Source organism: Erythrolamprus reginae, chromosome 2, assembly GCF_031021105.1.
Source record: "Erythrolamprus reginae isolate rEryReg1 chromosome 2, rEryReg1.hap1, whole genome shotgun sequence".
Lineage (NCBI taxonomy): Eukaryota > Metazoa > Chordata > Lepidosauria > Squamata > Dipsadidae > Erythrolamprus > Erythrolamprus reginae.
Window position 1 is genome coordinate 322,878,854 of NC_091951.1, and position 16,945 is coordinate 322,895,798.

General features: G+C 40.4%; 1 protein-coding gene across 1 annotated transcript; it reads left to right on the top strand.

The window, feature by feature from the left end:
- The first annotated feature begins 1,056 nt into the window (after positions 1–1,056).
- PLK2 (polo like kinase 2) lies at positions 1,057–12,507 on the top strand. The gene is made up of 14 exons (XM_070743307.1): positions 1,057–1,540; positions 3,707–3,814; positions 3,978–4,094; positions 4,309–4,438; positions 4,744–4,831; positions 5,912–6,007; positions 6,312–6,507; positions 6,653–6,800; positions 7,202–7,299; positions 8,183–8,303; positions 9,142–9,382; positions 9,482–9,611; positions 9,844–9,954; positions 11,724–12,507. The coding sequence occupies exons 1-14, from the start codon at positions 1,262–1,264 to the stop codon at positions 11,913–11,915; spliced, it is 2,055 nt and encodes a 684-aa protein (XP_070599408.1). The 5' UTR covers positions 1,057–1,261; the 3' UTR covers positions 11,916–12,507.
- Positions 12,508–16,945: the final 4,438 nt, after the last annotated feature.

Below are 16,945 nucleotides of genomic sequence, written 5' to 3' on the forward strand. Positions count from 1 at the left end.
AGTGCTAGACTTATGGTTTGGGGCCACCACAAGATGAGGAACTATATTAAGGGGTCAGGGCATTAGAAAGGTTGAGAACCACTGGTCTAATGAATGTCCATCTTATTTCTCAGGGCCTGGTCTGTTTGGAATGATTTGGAACTTCAGCTTCAACCACAGCAACAGAGGGGCACGCAACAGATACAAACTTAAAGTAAACCGCTCTAAACTGGACTGCAGGAGACACAACTTTAATAACTGAGTAGTTGATGCATGGAACCCACTATCACACTATGTAGTATCATCACCTAGCCCCCAAAACATTACCCTTAGACTATCCACTGTTGACCTCTCCAGATTCCTAAGAGGTCACTAAGGGGTGTGCATAAGCAGGGGCTACTGCCCGGACGGGGGTGGAGGGGAACGCACTTGGGTAGCGAAAATGAAGGTCCACCTCAGAGCACACAATTTGCACTGAAAGATGTTGAAAGAAAATGCAGGGTGTCCTGCATAAGCCACACCCAGTGTGGAAGTAAAAATTTTGGTAGCCCTTCACTGTGCATAAATGCACCAGTGTGCCTTCTGTCCCATGTGCTAATGTTTCTTTTTTTTTTTACTAGTATCAGTGAAGAGCTACCAAAATTTTTACCACTGTGGGCGTGGCTTATGCAGGGCCCTGCATTTTCTTTCAACATTTTTTCTTTCAAATTTGGTGCTCTGAGGTGGAGCTCCACTTTCGCTACCCCACTGCGTCCCCTCCCCTCCGCAGTAGCCCACCCCGGCCCGGAGTATCATGTATATAAATATCATTATATCTTTCTATACCACCAATAAATACTTGACAAAACAAAAACAAAAAATAATAAAAATAAACAAATTGGGAGTAATTAAAGAGGAGGTGGGCTTGTCGTCAAGCCCGGACAAAGCTCTCTTCCCTCCGGCCGATAGCACTCGACTTTGGAACCGGAGAACGCCAGCCCGCCTCACGGGGGTCGTTCTGCACGCAAGCCGCGGCGTCCAGGCCCAACCGGCGCACAACTTCACCTGGTGGGCGGGGACATAGCGACAAGTAGGGTTTGTGACGTCATGGGGACTGGGCGGGGCCTTTCGTCGCCTTATAAAAACGGGTGCCGAACCGCCGAACGCTTCGCACAGCTATCGGGGAGAGCGGAGCCGGGAGTGGAAGAGGAGAAGTAGTAGTAGAAGGAGGTGGAGGAGGAGCAAGGCGGGCGAACGGACGAGCTGGCTGGAGGACCTGCGTAAACGGCCAGCCGACGGAGCCATGGATTTACTGAGGACTATCGCTTATCAGCCGGCCGGTACAGCCGCTAGTGGAGGCGGCAGCGGTGGCGGCAGCGGCGGCACTAAAATGGGAGAGCAGGCGCTGTGCAAAGCCAGCGGCGGAGACTCGCGGAGAAAGAAGGCGGCGGAGTCTTCCGACGGCCACAACCACCACCACCATCACCACCACCACCATTCGCACTCGGCGCCCGAGATCTCTCGGATTATCACCGACCCCACCACGGGAAGGAGATACTGCCGCGGGAAAGTGTTGGGAAAGGTAAACGTGCCCGGCGGCAGTAGAGAGAGAGAAGGCGGGCTTGAGAAAGCCTTAGGAGCGTTGGCTGAGCTTTGTTGGACTAGGGAAACACGGAGGCGGATTTGCAAAAAAAGGGGGCTCATGCGTTCCCCCCCAAAGCGTCCCCCCCACGTGCATAGAAACATAGAAGATTGACAGCAGAAAAATACCTCCTGGTCCATCCAGTCTAGTGTTTCCCAAGCTTGGCAGTTTGAAGATATTTGGACTTCAACTCCCAGAATTCCCCAGCCAGCATTCGCTGGCTGGGGAATTCTGGGAGTTGAAGTCCAGATACCTTCAAGTTGCCAAGGTTGGGAAACACTGGTCTAGTCTGCCCTTATACTATTTTCCTGTATTTTATCTGCCCCCAAATGTGAGCTCTTTTACCTCATGACCGGTTTTGGCATTGGAATTCTTGCTGGGCTTTGTTGAGGGCTTGCATCGTTCTCTCTCCTCTATTCCTCGCCTTGAGGTGCTCGCTGTGGAAAGACGTTCGCGGTTTGCTTCCCTCTTTTGTGCAGGCTTTCCTCCCTCCTTTATTCCCCCCTTTCTTTTCTTTTTTCCTCGCCTTTATTTCCCTTGTGGCTTTGGGAGAGGTGGGGGAAAGGGCGAACAAATGGAAGGGTAAATAGATACTAAAGGCATATTGGGTCCTTTGTGACTCCCATCTTCTGGATTTCTCCCTCATAGAAATATAGAAGATTGACAGCAGAAAAATACCTCATGGCCCATCTAGTGTGCCCTCATACCATTTCCTGTATTTTATGTTAGGATGGATATATGTTTATCCCAGGCATGTTTAAAAGAGAGGCATCTCTCTCTCTCTCTCTTCCCTCCCTCCCCTCCTATGTTTATTTATCTGATTGATTGATTGATTTTGTCCAATGCACAATGAGGGTTTTAGTGGGTATACACATAGTAAAATACATAATGAAGGTTATAGAGGATATACTCATAGTAAAATATATCTAAGAAAGAAGAGAAGATATAGCAATAAAATATATCGATGAAAGAATAGAAGAATAGATATAGCAATAGAAGAAAGGTATAGGAGATATAGGAGAGCAATATAAAAACAGTGGATATTACTTGACAAGTCAGTTTACATTTCTCATGATATTCATTCATACTTATTCATACCTATATAGCTAATATTGACAATTCATTTACAGTTTCTATACAACCTTTCAAACAGCTCTTTCCTTCTTTCTCCCTTCTTTCTTGCCTGTCTTGGCTTTCTTGAAGCTCTTGTGGTCGTCCCCCCCCCCCCAAACACACACAAAAGAAACCCCCGAGGCTGTTGCTTTTAGGGATCTTGGGACACACACAAACCACCTGCCTGGAAAGGTGTTTTCACAAAAAGGATGTGAAAAACTCCTGCACAGAGTGTGGCTTCCATGTAGGGTGAAGGGGGGATGGTTAGGCGTGCATGCCTTTATGGAGAGAAAGCAGATGCGATAGGCATTTCACAAAGCAGGAATCCAAACATCTGGGGGATTTTTTCCTTTCCTTTCCCCCCCCTCCCTTTTTCTTTTTGGTAGCAGATTGATTGATTGATTGGGTTTATGTGCTGCCCTTCTCTGAAGACTCTATGACAAGGGCAGCACAAAAGTCCAATCAATCAACTGATTTACAGCTTACAACAGATACAAAATGCGAAAAATCATTTCGGAAGTCCAATGGTTAAAACATTCTAAAAAACCCAAATACATATAGATACAATAGAGAACGGTGACCTTTTTTTTGCATGTCTAGTGTGTAGAAAAATTGCGAGATTCCTGAATGAGAAGGAGATCGGTTGCACGGGAAGGAGATCGGTTGCCTTGTTCTAAAAAAGAAAATATTGTCAATTTGCCTTTGTGTGCTGATTTGCTGGGAGCGGAGTAAATTGGCTTCATTTTTAAGCTCTGGGCAGGAGAAAGGTCTTCTTAGGTTGCCTGTGGTGAAAATTTAGGTCAGATTTTTTTGGGGGGAAAAACCCTCCAATCCTCATCAACATCTTGGACTCTCACTGTGTTCTGTTGTTCATAATTACGTCTTTTGTTTTTTTGAGATTTCCCAGTTGATTTAGACTCCTCGAAGGGGGGAAAGGGGGAATATCTTGCTTTCTCACCCTAATGTGCTTTCTCCTCTGCTTTGTGTCTGTAGGGTGGCTTTGCAAAATGTTACGAGATGACGGATCTGACCACAAACAAAGTCTACGCTGCAAAGATCATTCCTCACAGCCGAGTAGCCAAACCTCATCAAAGGGAAAAGGTGTGTGTTGACTGTGACTCTCCTTTCAGGAATCTCTTCAAATGCTTGGGTGGCCCTTCCCTTTTCCTGCAGCGGCTTGCTCACGTGTAAACCCTTTCTTCCCACGGATGGCAGGAAGCAATGCAAATAATCCTTTTGTTTGCCTCCTCTCTTTTTTCTCCAGATTGATAAAGAGATTGAATTGCACAGAATGCTCAACCATAGACATATCGTCCAGTTCTTCCACTACTTTGAAGACAAGGAGAATATTTATATTCTCCTAGAATATTGCAACCGAAGGGTGAGCATCCAGTGGGCCAAATCCAGTATTCACTTACGTGGAAGCAGCAGCTAATATAAAAAAATATTTAAAATGTAAAAGGTATCTTCCAGGGGGAGCCTTTATTCCTTGCCCTAATGCTAGTATTTTTGTTGACATCTGTTTAGGCTTAATGTGTGATTTCAGGATTGTAACTTTCTTTGTCTTTTGTATTTTTTTCTCTCCTTCTTATTAGTCTATGGCTCACATCTTAAAAGCAAGAAAGGTATTGACAGCACCAGAAGTGCGATACTATCTAAGGCAAATTGTATCAGGACTAAAATACCTTCATGAACAAGAGATTTTGCATCGAGACTTGAAGTTAGGTAAGCTGATGTTCTCTCCCTTGCCTGGTTTTTATTGGATACTGGAATAAAAGGGTGGTCCAACCCCTCCCCCCCTTATGCATTGTTTTACTTCTGTGTTTATTTTGCACTTCCAGAGATTAATAGATACAATCGGCTCATCTAGTAAGAGAGCCTTGGAATGCTTGAGTAATAGCATTAAGTAGTCATTCATAAATAAAAGTTGGCTAGCTATTTGCTGACCTCCTCTAGATACAAGCCAGCACTTGTCTAATATGTTACTCAACTGGTGCTCAGCTGTCTTTTTCCCCATTCTTGTTCTATAGGCAATTTCTTCATTAATGATGCCATGGAATTGAAAGTGGGCGACTTTGGTCTGGCTGCTAGGCTTGAACCATTGGAACATAGGAGAAGGTAAGGGTTTTTTTTAAAGAAAGAGGACATTAATTGGGTTCAATGTCTTGTCTTGCCTATCTTTAAAGTCTTGAGTTTTACAATAGGAGAGATGGAGGCTTCCATAGTATGCAAAGATTAGCCTTTAAGACATGGTATCTGATGACTACCAAGTCATCAGATACTCACACATTCCACTTGTATAATTTACTTTGGATGTCAATGGGCCTTTTGGGCACTAATGCATTTCTCAGCATCTCACAAAACAAGCCACATTATCTGAGGCTGCTAGCAGTGATAATTACTAACAATGCAGAAGTCACCAGTTTGTCATCTGTTGGGGTCAACTCATGCTGACTTCTATCTCTGAACAATTCCAGAATACTACAGGATACAGATGGATGTAGAGACAGTTAATGAAGTGAATTGTCTTAAGGATGAAAGTTACTGAGTTTCCTGCAGTAATAACAAAACTTTGTGAATTTATATATACAGCTCAAAAGAAAAAGAAACACTTAAACAACACAATATAACTCCAAGTAAATCAAACTTCTGTGAAATCAAACTGTCCACTTAGGAAGCAACACTGATTGACAATCAATTTCACAAGTTGAAACATTCAATGAGAATATTTCATTCATTCAGATCTAGGATGTGTTCTTTGAGTGGTCTCTTTATTTTTTTGAGCCTTGTATAACCTGTTTTATGGAGTATATAATCAAGGATAGCTTGGAGAAGTTTGAATAAAGAAGTAGAAAGAGATTAACAGTGAACCTTCCCAATATGGAAGTAACAGCCAAACTAATAAAAGTAAACATTCCTTTAAGTTCAAGTCTTAGTGACCACATAGATGTTTCACATAGTTGCTTTGCCAATAAATAAAGATGGTTTACATTATCTTGAGATGTGCTGTTCAGCTTCCTAGTGTAGCCTATACACTTATGTTTCCTGGTGATCTCATCCAAGTGCTAACCTAGTCTAACACCGCTTAGCTTGTTTTCAATAAACCAGAATTTTAGGTGATAGAAAAGACTTGAATTTAGACAATTGTGTATTTTTCTGAACTGAAAGGTTCTAAATTTTGATTTTACTCTATTTCAGAACGATCTGTGGCACACCAAATTACCTTTCCCCAGAAGTCCTTAACAAACAAGGGCATGGCTGTGAATCTGACATATGGGCCATGGGCTGTGTCATGTGAGTATTTCTTGAGGACATTAAACGGGATTTTCAAGTCAGTGCTTGAAATAATGGGAAACTGCTTTGTGTTTTATTAAAAATGACAATATGTCATTTTTAATAAAGTCTGCGGAGATAAGTCTGCGGAGAGGGGTGGCATACAAATCCAGTAAATGAATGAATGAATGAATGAATGTTGTGCTATATTGGTAGAAAGTAATGTGTGATATGTTTTCCATCCTTTTGATCTCTGGGATCTCGTTCATAAAGAGATTTTTTAAAAATGGTAGATAACAAAAGTCCTCTGTTTGTCTTCTGTCAGGTATACAATGTTATTGGGAAGGCCTCCATTTGAAACCACCAACTTAAAGGAGACTTATCGATGCATAAGAGAAGCAAAATATTCTTTACCATCATCTTTGTTGCCTCCTGCAAAACATTTGATTGCCAGTATGCTGTCCAAAAATCCAGAAGACCGCCCCAGCTTAGATGACATTGTCAGGCATGACTTCTTCTTGGTGAGTAGTAGTATTTTTGCTTTTGGAGTTTCTTTCAGTAATGACACTGGCCGCTGACAATTGATTAATATACACACGTACATGCATACATATATGTATGTATGTATGAAGAGAATGTATGTATGCATGTATTGTCTTTCTACAGGGTTTCACTCCAGATAGACTTCCACCTAGCTGTTGTCACACAATTCCTGACTTCAACTTGTCAAGTCCGGCTAAGAATTTCTTCAAAAAGGCTGCTGCAGCTCTCTTTGGGGGCAAGAAGGAAAAAGCAAGATATTTTGACATACACAGTATGTATCCATTTATATCTGGGGCTCTTTGCTGAAAGTGCTTTTAAAAAATCTGGTTGCATATTTACAGTAGGATTTTTGCATGCTTAGCTTCTCTCTGTTGATAAGTGATGAATACTTAGTAAACAACTAGCCATATTGCTAAACAATTCGCATGCTGGGATATAGGAACAACTAAGATTTTAGGTTCTCCTAATAAAACAGTAGTCCCAGTCGCTATAAGTTAATTATTGGCTGGAAAGTGTAGTTTGTGCTATGCAGCTCTTGGTAATGATTTAGACTGCAAGGCAAATTGTGACCACAAGTTTCTACAGCTTTAATAAGCCCAAGAGATACACAGTGATGTTCTTTAGATTTAAATATCAAATGTAATGGATCTGTGTTTTTTTTTAATTTCCCAGATCGATTGGTCAAAGAAGATGAAGAAATTTATAAACTTAGGCATGACTTAAAGAAGACCTCAATAACTCAGCAGGCCCTGAAATACAGACCTGAAGAGGTAAACAGAAATTACCCATGTAGTATGACCCCATCCTTCTGAAAGTTTGAGCATTTCTAAACCTAATTAGAAGGGGCTTGCAAACAATTTGAGCATCAACAGCTTGAGCACAATATTGCGAGCAAGATGTAACCTTTAACAATCGAGTGCAAGAACTCCACGCTTCTGTTTGTTCCATATCTCAATAGTACAAATGAACCACCATCTGTGTTTCCTCGCTCTTTGCAATCCTTTAAGATTGTTGAACTCCATCTGTCATTGAAACTTTCACTCCACTCATAATTTATTCTCAAACTAAAACATGTATTGTAGGAACTATAGCTGATGAGAGTTGGGTGGAGTAAAGATTGTTCAGTGATTATTGACTAAAATATGAAATGGAAGCAACGTTCCAGGCTTAAATGCCCAAAGATAGGTCTTCCTGATTCCTTTCAGATATTTTTAGCAACTTGTAAACTTTTTAAAATGCAGTGCAAATTTATGGCTTTCTGTTGTTTGGAGTTTTTGAATGCATTGCAAAATTTGGGAGTTAAGTAATTTGATGGACTGCTTACTTGTATATTAAACCTGGGATCAAACTTCTTCAGCTCCGCCTGAATGGTGAGGAATAGAAGTCAGGGCTGATGAAGCTTCTTGGATGAGAAGCGAAATGTCTTCAAAGAAAATCCAAAAAGTTCAGTTGCCTCTTGGAAAAAAAAAAGCACCTTTTTGGACAACCATGAAATGAACCCTTACAAAGAGGTTAAAATACACAACTGCAATGACTGAGAATCTCCATAGACTTCCTATCATGGGCATTTTTGCTATGCATTTTCAGAAAATGAAGTAACAACAGGCATTGGGATTCACCTAAATAAAATATACCTTTTTTTTCCCCTCCCAGGAGATCCAGCCTTCCAGCACCATTGTAGCAAAACCTAATGTGCTAGCAGAAACCAAGCAAATAGATGCAATCCGGATGATTGTTCGAGGAACTCTGGGAAGCTGCAGTAGCAGCAGTGAATGTAAGTTGTGGCATAAGGGCTTTCTAACAGGCGTTCAATCAGGACACTGAATGAATGCTAAAAGAATAGTGTAAAATAACAGTCTTTGGAAAGTCTGCTCTCTTATACTCGTGGGACTAATACATAAATAAAAATTATAAATATGATAGAAAACTAGAGGGCTAATAAGATAGATATATCTTCCTCTAAAAATCACAAAGAGTTTGGGAGAGTGCTGAGATTCTAGTTTATCTTTTAATTGTTCCTTTCCCTTTTGAAGTAGGAAGGGTGGTTTTAGCTCTATTTTAAATCAATTTATGTTATACAGTGGTACCTCTACCTAAGAATGCCTCTATCTTTGAACATTTCTAGATAAGAACTGGGTGTTCAAGATTTTTTTGCCTCTTCTCGAGAACCATTTTCCACTTACAAACCCGAGCCTCCAAAACTGTAAACAGAAAAGGCGGGAAGAAGCCTCCATGGGGCCTCTCTAGGAATCTCCTGAGAGGAAACAGGTCTGGAAAAGGCAGGGAGAAGCCTCTGTTGGGCCTCTCTAGGAATCTCCTGGGAAGAAACGGCCGGAAAAGGTGGGGCGAAACCTCCTTGGGGCCTCTCTAGGAATCTCCTGGGAGGAAACGGCCTCTACCCTCCCTGTTGTTTGCTTTTACATTGATTCCTATGGGGAAAATTGCTGCTTCTTATAAACGTTTCTACTTAAGAACCTGATCACGGAACGAATTAAGTTCAGAAGTAGAGGTACCACTGTATTTCTCTGAGCAATTTGGTAGAGCCAAGTAATTGTGCATTGAGATTGTCAATTTTCACCACTTATTCAATGAGCTCTTTTGCCTCCTGCTAGGTCTTGAAGATAGTACAATGGGAAGTGTGGCTGATACCGTCGCAAGGGTGTTGCGTGGATGTTTACAGAATATGCCGGAATCTGATCATATCCCCAAAGAACAGCTGGCTGTCTCTTTCCAGTGGGTCACAAAGTGGGTTGATTACTCCAACAAATACGGCTTTGGTTATCAGCTGTCTGACCACACTGTGGGTGTTCTCTTCAACAATGGTGCACACATGAGCCTTCTTCCGGACAAAAAGTGAGTAGCTGTTTGATTATAAATCCGGCTGTTACATGAGTTTCCATTCTATTATCTGCTTGAGCTTAAACACTTTTGTCTTTGTTTTTGGCCCTCCAGAACAGTCCATTACTATGCAGAACTTGGCCAGTGTTCAGTTTTCTCCGCTACTGAAGCCCCGGAACAATTCATCAGTCAAGTCACTGTCTTAAAATACTTTTCTCATTACATGGAGGAAAACCTCATGGATGTAAGTGAGACCAAAAGAGTGGGAAATGTGGCTTAGATGAGGGGTCTCCAACCTTGGCAAGTTTAAGACTTCTGGACTTCAACTCCCAGAGTTCCTCAGCCAGCTTTGCTGGCTGAGGAATTCTGGGAGTTGAAGTCCAGAAGTCTTAAACTTGCCAAGGTTGGAGACCCCTGGCTTAAATGGTAGCTTATATAGGGAGCTCTGTTCTAACTTTGCTTTGTGCTTTTCTTAGGGTGGAGATCTTCCCAGTGTCACTGATGTCCGCAGACCCAGACTTTACCTCCTGCAGTGGCTGAAATCTGATAAGGCGTTGATGATGCTTTTCAACGATGGCACATTTCAGGTAGATAGGAGTGACAAAGTTTTCTCTGAGCTTATTCAAGAATCTGTAGGATGTTCCCTTAGTGTATTTCAATGGCAGAAGACCCACGAGGATAAGATAAGCTCATCAAGGAACCTAAGGAAGTTGCTTCAATTTCCTTTTGCAGCAAGTAGCATAAAGGATGCATAAAAGATGAGCTACTGTTTGGAGATTACTAACCAAATGTGGATATTTCCAAATTGAGGGTGTCAGTCATAACTATTAAATCAAGGTCTCTTCTCATTAAAAAGGGATGTAGTAAAGATATGATACAGAATGATATCAAAAGTGTCAATTTACTGAAATGGAGCACTATGGACAATAATAGTGCAATGTAAGGTCTAGATACAGTGATGGCAAACATTTTTAGCTTGGTTGCCAAAAGAGCGCACGTGCGTGCAATAACACACACATGTGTGCCCATACCCTTAATGCAGTGCCCTCCCCATGCATATGTGCACTACCCTCCCCCACTGCATGGACACAGACCTGACCAAAGCCTCTGGACTTCTGGTAGGCCTATTGGGAGGTTTTTTGCCCTCCCCAGGCTACAGGAAAGCCTTCTGAAGCTTAGGGAAGGCAAAAAAACAGCCCAAACAGGCATACTGGAAGTTCAGAAATGAACTTCTAGTTGGGCCATTTTTTGCCTTCACCAGGCTTCAGGAGAGTTGGGAGAACTAAAAACGGCCCAACCAGAAATTCATTTCTAAACTTCCGGTAGCCCATTGAGTCTGTTTTTCACCATCCATGGGCTGCGGAAGCTTTCCTGAAGCCCAGGGGGGGGGCAAAAACAGCCTCCCCCACCCTCCATAATGCTGAAAATCAGCTGGGCAGTATGCAATATGGCTTCACAGGCAACCTGTGCACCCGTGCCACGGGTTCGCCATCACAGGTCTAGTAGGTGCTCTTTTTGAATATTGCCAACATTTGCATGAACCGTTTGGTCAGGGCCATCATAATAATCCCAGGAAAAGATGCAGCTGTTTTAAGGAGTTCTGAACAGTTGCTAGGTGAGCTCCCCTTTGCTCCTAAAGCACTTATTACCTTATATGAAGTTTTCTGTTTATATCAATAATTCCCAAGGTATAGAAGGTGTTCCAGAATGCTTTAGATATGCACAGTTGACATTATACGCTGCTCAAAAAAATAAAGGGAACACTTAAACAACACAATATAACTCCAAGTAAATCAAACTTCTGTAAAATCAAACTGTCCACTTAGGAAGCAACACTGATTGACAATCAATTTCACATGCTGTTCAGCTTTGTACAGAACAAAGTATTCAATGAGAATATTTCATTCATTCATATCTAGGATGTGTTATTTGAGTGTTCCCTTTATTTATTTATTTCTGAGCAATATATTTACAGATCTAAATCCTACTATATACAATAAAAGTTAACTTCAGAGGGGTATTGTCTTGAATTTTGCTGTTATAGTTAGAGAGATTTGTTGTCACTTAAGCAGGTAGATTTGTAATGCATGACAAGAATTTTTATTTTAATTCTTCATGCCAGTAAAAATCAATGCGGTTTTAAGAGTAATAATCAGCATGCAAAGACTTTCAGGAATTATATTGAGTATTTTCCAAGAGACCCATTTCAATCAGTGCAACTTGAATGAGACCCAACATAGCAGGCATTTAGCTAATAAGTTGCTGAGTAGATCCAAATATCAAATATATTATTAAGTGTCTTTGTATGGGGTGGTTGACACAAACCCATTAAGTTTCAATTCTTGATTCTTTTCAGGTGAACTTCTACCATGATCACACAAAAATAATTATTTGCAACCAAAATGAGGAATACCTTCTTACCTATATTAATGAAGATAGATTATCGACAACATTCCGTTTAACAACTCTTCTCATGTCCGGATGTTCTCTGGAACTGAAGCATCGAATGGAATACGCACTGAACATGCTGTTGCAAAGATGTAATTAAAAAGAACTCTTCTAAAACCAAAAAGGACTTATCTCACTGACGTCTGCAGTGAAGGCAGTTGGATTTAAAAAAAAGAAAAGAAACCTAGCATGTTGATGGATGTGTGAAGAGTAGGGACTGGTACGATGAAATGTCTCATGTACTGGGCTGGGACCAGACATGAAGCTTGTAGTCTTTGCTGGATTAATGATGATGTGGCCAGGAATCCTTTGGAATGTAGCTTTCCTTGGTTCACTCCTTCTGAAAGAGTTGAGTTGGAAGACCTTTCTGCAGCAAACTATTGGAGGACTTGAAACTGTGAATAACACTTGAGGAATTGGGAGGGAGGGAGATCTCGATGTTGTGGAATATCTGTAAGAGGCACCTCATGGCTGCTTAAACTGTGAACTATGGCCATATTTTTTTTCTTTTTCTTTTCTTAATTCTTCCAAGAACTGATCACACTTGTGGCTGGCAAAGTGCATTCCTTGTTAATAATCTTTTTTTTTTAATTTATTACAGCCCAAAGCAAAGTATTTATTACATACATTTTTTTGTAATTGTGATTTTTAAATATACATTTGTTGGCAATAAAGAGTGGGAAAAACCTGAACTGATGGTTTCCATATGATTTTTCTCCGGCATGTACTGTGTTCCAAGAAAAAGCAGAAGGCAATGCTCACAGGAAAATGTCTGTTTCTTCCCTTTTACAGTTAACAGTCAGTCTGCCTTTATGAATGTGTAAAAGACCCAAGTTTCCCTGTCCAAAGGAGCCTACAGATTTGCTTGCTTAATAAACCTGCTTTATATTACTCGTATTGATAGTGGTGTGGCTGCAGGACAGTGGGAATTAAATAATACTTTTAGCACAATTTCTATTAAGTTTATGAAAACCTGGGGGGGGGACGTTCCTCAATATCCTTTCCCCTTTAGGAGAGTTGGAGAAAAAATCACTTTGTACTTTTTCATACAGATGAGAGCAAGCTAGGCACGCCTTTATGGAATTTCATGATGCAATTTTCGGTGGAGAAGTTGGTTCAAAATATAAATTACGACTTTTTAAGAGGTTCAGCTTTTTCTAAGGATTGATGTAACTGAACACAATATTTTAATATGACTCATCCACCATAATGTTTAGTTATTAGGAAAGAAAACATATGCCCAAAGAAATATTTTGTGCTTAGTGTCAGAAGCAGTTTGGATGGGATTTGCATACCCTTTTGATAAGCTTAATCTTTTTTTTTTTTTTTTTTACTATTTTGATAATTGTAATTGCAGATTATTACCAAAAAAGACTAACATTGGTCCTGTTGCTATGAATCCAAAAAGATTTGACAATTGACTAACAGCTAATGTTCCACTTTTTTACTGACAGCTTTATACAGTGCATGAAAAAAAACCATCTTAATTTATTCTTTGGATTTTTATTTTTGTTTAATTACCTCTATTATGGCTTTGATGCATTGTGCAGGAATGTAGCATTTGGCAGGTTCACCTTATTAAAAAATGGGGATTTCCTACTTAACTGAGGCAACTAAAATGATTCAACAGTTATTCTTGCCTGAAGGATAATAGGCACAATGGAGAATTCAAAGCAAGGCACATACCATTCTGCACTGTATTAACAATTAGTTTGGCTGTTGCCAATATAAACAAAATCTAACTAGAGAAAGGCATGAACCAACACTAGATTTGATGGAGGTTAACCACAGCTTCCACGATGTGAGTTTCAGTTCTCTTAGATAAAGCTTTTGTAGAGAAAGTTACTGACTTGCATGTGCCCCTTTAACAATGCTTCTCATTGCAACTACAGTAAACATTTGAACAGCCTGGTAGATAGTGCAACTTATATTAATCACGTAGACTTTTTTTGCCTTCTAAACATAAAACTGATGTGCAGTTGTTCACAGAACCTAGTATAAAAGGAAGATATTTCCAAGTTTCGTCTGCTATTTCAACAGTGAAGATTTCAGACATATTTAGGAAAGCAGGCTTCTTTTACAACAGTTATTGATTGCCTGTTTTGGGAATCCAGAAAGCTTAGTGTCCAAGATTCTGTTTATGTTGTTATATTATTTTGACTGTGCCCTCAACAGTGTTAGAGGACACCATAATAACTTTGATGTAATAGTGGAAGATAAAATGTTTGGAGAATGTAGGAATCGTCATATCCTGTCATATTCTTGACATAAAATCTTACCTTACTCCAAAGCAAAACAAAAAACTTTGTAATAACTCTCAGAAATTGACATCATTGTCCTCTTTGTCATATAAACATAACCAAAAGACAACTGCTCCTTCAGCTTGGTCTACTACTTAATATTCTGTTATAAGGAAATCATCTGTATTTTAGAAAGCAAAATCTTGCCACTGATGTTATTGTCGTTGTTGAGCTGCAGATAGATCAATAATCTTTTGGATGTTCGGATGTTTGGATGGTATATCACAATTTATATCATAGAAAGAAAATAGAATAGAATAGAATAGAATTTTATTGGCCAAGTATGATTGGACACACAAGGAATTTATTTTGGTGCACATAGTGTACATAAAAAAAATAAGTTCATCAAGAATCATAAGGTATAACAATAACAGTCCAGATACATATAAGCAATCAAATTATGAGGAACCAGTCAATATAAATTGTAAGGATACAAGCAATAAAGTTATAGTCATACAATCATTTGTGGGAGGAGATGGGTGATAAGAACGATGCAGACTTAGGAAATAGTTTGACAGTGCTGAGGGAATTATTTGTTTAGCAGAGTGATGGCATTCAGGCAAAAACTGTTCTTGTGTCTTGTGTTCTTTGGAAAGAAAACTCATTAAAACCCAGGTATGTGTACTCCCCATTTTGACCAATGTACATGGTTTCTCAAAATAATCCCCTACAAATATAAGTGACTTTTAATAAGTACATGCATTTTTTGTTTTTATTTTATTTCTCCTTGGCACTTTTTGTAACTAGAAAATAGAAATTGGTTTATTCATAATTTTGACTGGTAAACTTTTCTCTCTTCAGAACAGAAGCTGCGCATCTAGTACACTTTTCATGAAAGTATGTATTTTTGTATCTGTTTCACCCTAGCCTACATTTTAAATAGGGAACTGAAAGGTGTAGGTTACCTTAATTCTGCAATGCACATATCACTAAATGTTATAACACATGTATTAGCTTGAAACTGCAAAAGATAGATTAAATTGCCATTAAGAAATACATTTAATTTATCCCTATCCCCATTGCTCTTTGTTACCTGGAGACATCAGGACCTGTAATGACAGAATAGAGAAATATCACTGCAGTAGGAAGAACTTGATGACTTGCTCATAGGTCTACAATAGATTTATTATTTATTTTATTTATTATTTGGATTTGTATGCCGCCCCTCTCCAAAGACTCGGGGCGGCTCACGACAAGTGAAAAGCAATCCAATACATAATCCAATTAATTAAAATATTGAAAAATTTTAAAAACCCCATATACATACACACAAGCATACCATATATAAATTCAACGTGCCCAGGGGGAGATGTTTAGTTTCCCCATGCCTGACGGCAAAGGTGGGTCTTGAGGAGTTTGCGGAAGGCAGGAAGAGTAGGGGCAGTTCTGATCTCCGGGGGGAGTTGGTTCCAGAGAGTCGGTGCCACCACAGAGAAGGCTCTCCCCCTGGGGCCCGCCAACCGACATTGTTTAGTTGACGGGACCCGGAGGAGGCCCACTCTGTGGGACCTAGTCGGTCGCTGGGATTCGTGCGGCAGAAGGCGGTCTCGGAGATATTCTGGTCCGATGCCATGAAGGGCTTTAAAGGTCATAACCAACACTTTGAATTGTGACCGGAAATTGATTGGCAGCCAATGCAGACTGCGGAGTGATGGTGAAACATGGGCATACCTAGGTAAGCCCATGACTGCTCTCGCAGCTGCATTCTGCACGATCTGAAGTTTCCGAACACTTTTCAAAGGTAGCCCCATGTAGAGAGCATTACAGTCTTCAAACTTGGCAACTTTAAGATTTGTGGACTTCAACTCCATAGCTGGCTGGAGAATTCTGTGAGTCAAAGTCCACAAGTCTTAAAGTTGCCAAGTTTGGGGACTTCTGATCTACAACTGTCCAACATTCTTTATATGTCAAGTTGGAGGGAGTTGGCATGGATTTATTTCTCTCATGTTTAATATGCTTAAAATTTGGGTTGTAAAGTTACAGTACAGTGGTACCTCTACTTATGAACTTAATTCGTTCTGTGACCAGGTTCTTAAGTAGAAAAGTTTGTAAGAAAAAGCAATTTTTCCCATAGGAATCAATGTAAAAGCAAATGATGAGTGTGATTGGGGAAACCACAGGGAGGGCAGAGGGCCTGTTTCCTCCTAGTAGATTCCTAGAGAGGCCCCATGGAAGCTTCTTCCTGTCGTAGAGAAGAAGGAAAATTATTAAGATCTGTTAGGACTTTAACCTTAAACCCCGTGGAGATCGATGGATAGAAGCCTCAATCATTTCAAACAAGATATATTTATTATTTTAAAACAGAAATAAACAAATAAAAGATTGTCTCGAGGGACAACAAACATATACGTCTTACATCATGGAGATTCAGAAGAGAAGAAGGAAGAAGGAAGTGACTTGGCAGGATATTACATCATAGGAGGAGGATCGATTAAGGCACACTTAGTTAACTCTTTCATTACTAAATGTCTCTGAGGGGCTGTCAATATACAGCGTGACACTCTCTGCCTTTTCCAGCCCTGTTTCCTCCCAGGAGATTCCTAGAGAGGCCCCAAAGAGGCTTCTCCCCACCTTTTCCGGCCCTGTTTCCTCCCAAGAGATTCCTAGAGAGGCCCCACCGAGACTCCTGTCTGCCTTTTCCAGGTACATTTTCAGAGGCTCGGGTTTGTAAGTGGAAAATAGTTCTTGAGAAGAGGCAAAATCAACTCCCCCCAGAGATTAGGACTGCCTTTTGCAAACTCTTAAAAAACCACCTATATTGCCAGGCATGGGGAAATTGATTTCCCTCGGCTGCTCTGTTTTATGTATGGTTTACAGTGATCCCTCGGTT

Coding starts and splice junctions, on each gene's coding strand:
- PLK2 (XM_070743307.1), top strand. CDS start 1,262: ATGGATTTACTGAGGACTATCGCTTATCAGCCGGCCGGTACAGCCGCT. Junction 4,832..5,911: donor CCATTGGAACATAGGAGAAG/GTAAGGGTTTTT, acceptor ACTCTATTTCAG/AACGATCTGTGGCACACCAA. Junction 6,508..6,652: donor TCAGGCATGACTTCTTCTTG/GTGAGTAGTAGT, acceptor GTCTTTCTACAG/GGTTTCACTCCAGATAGACT.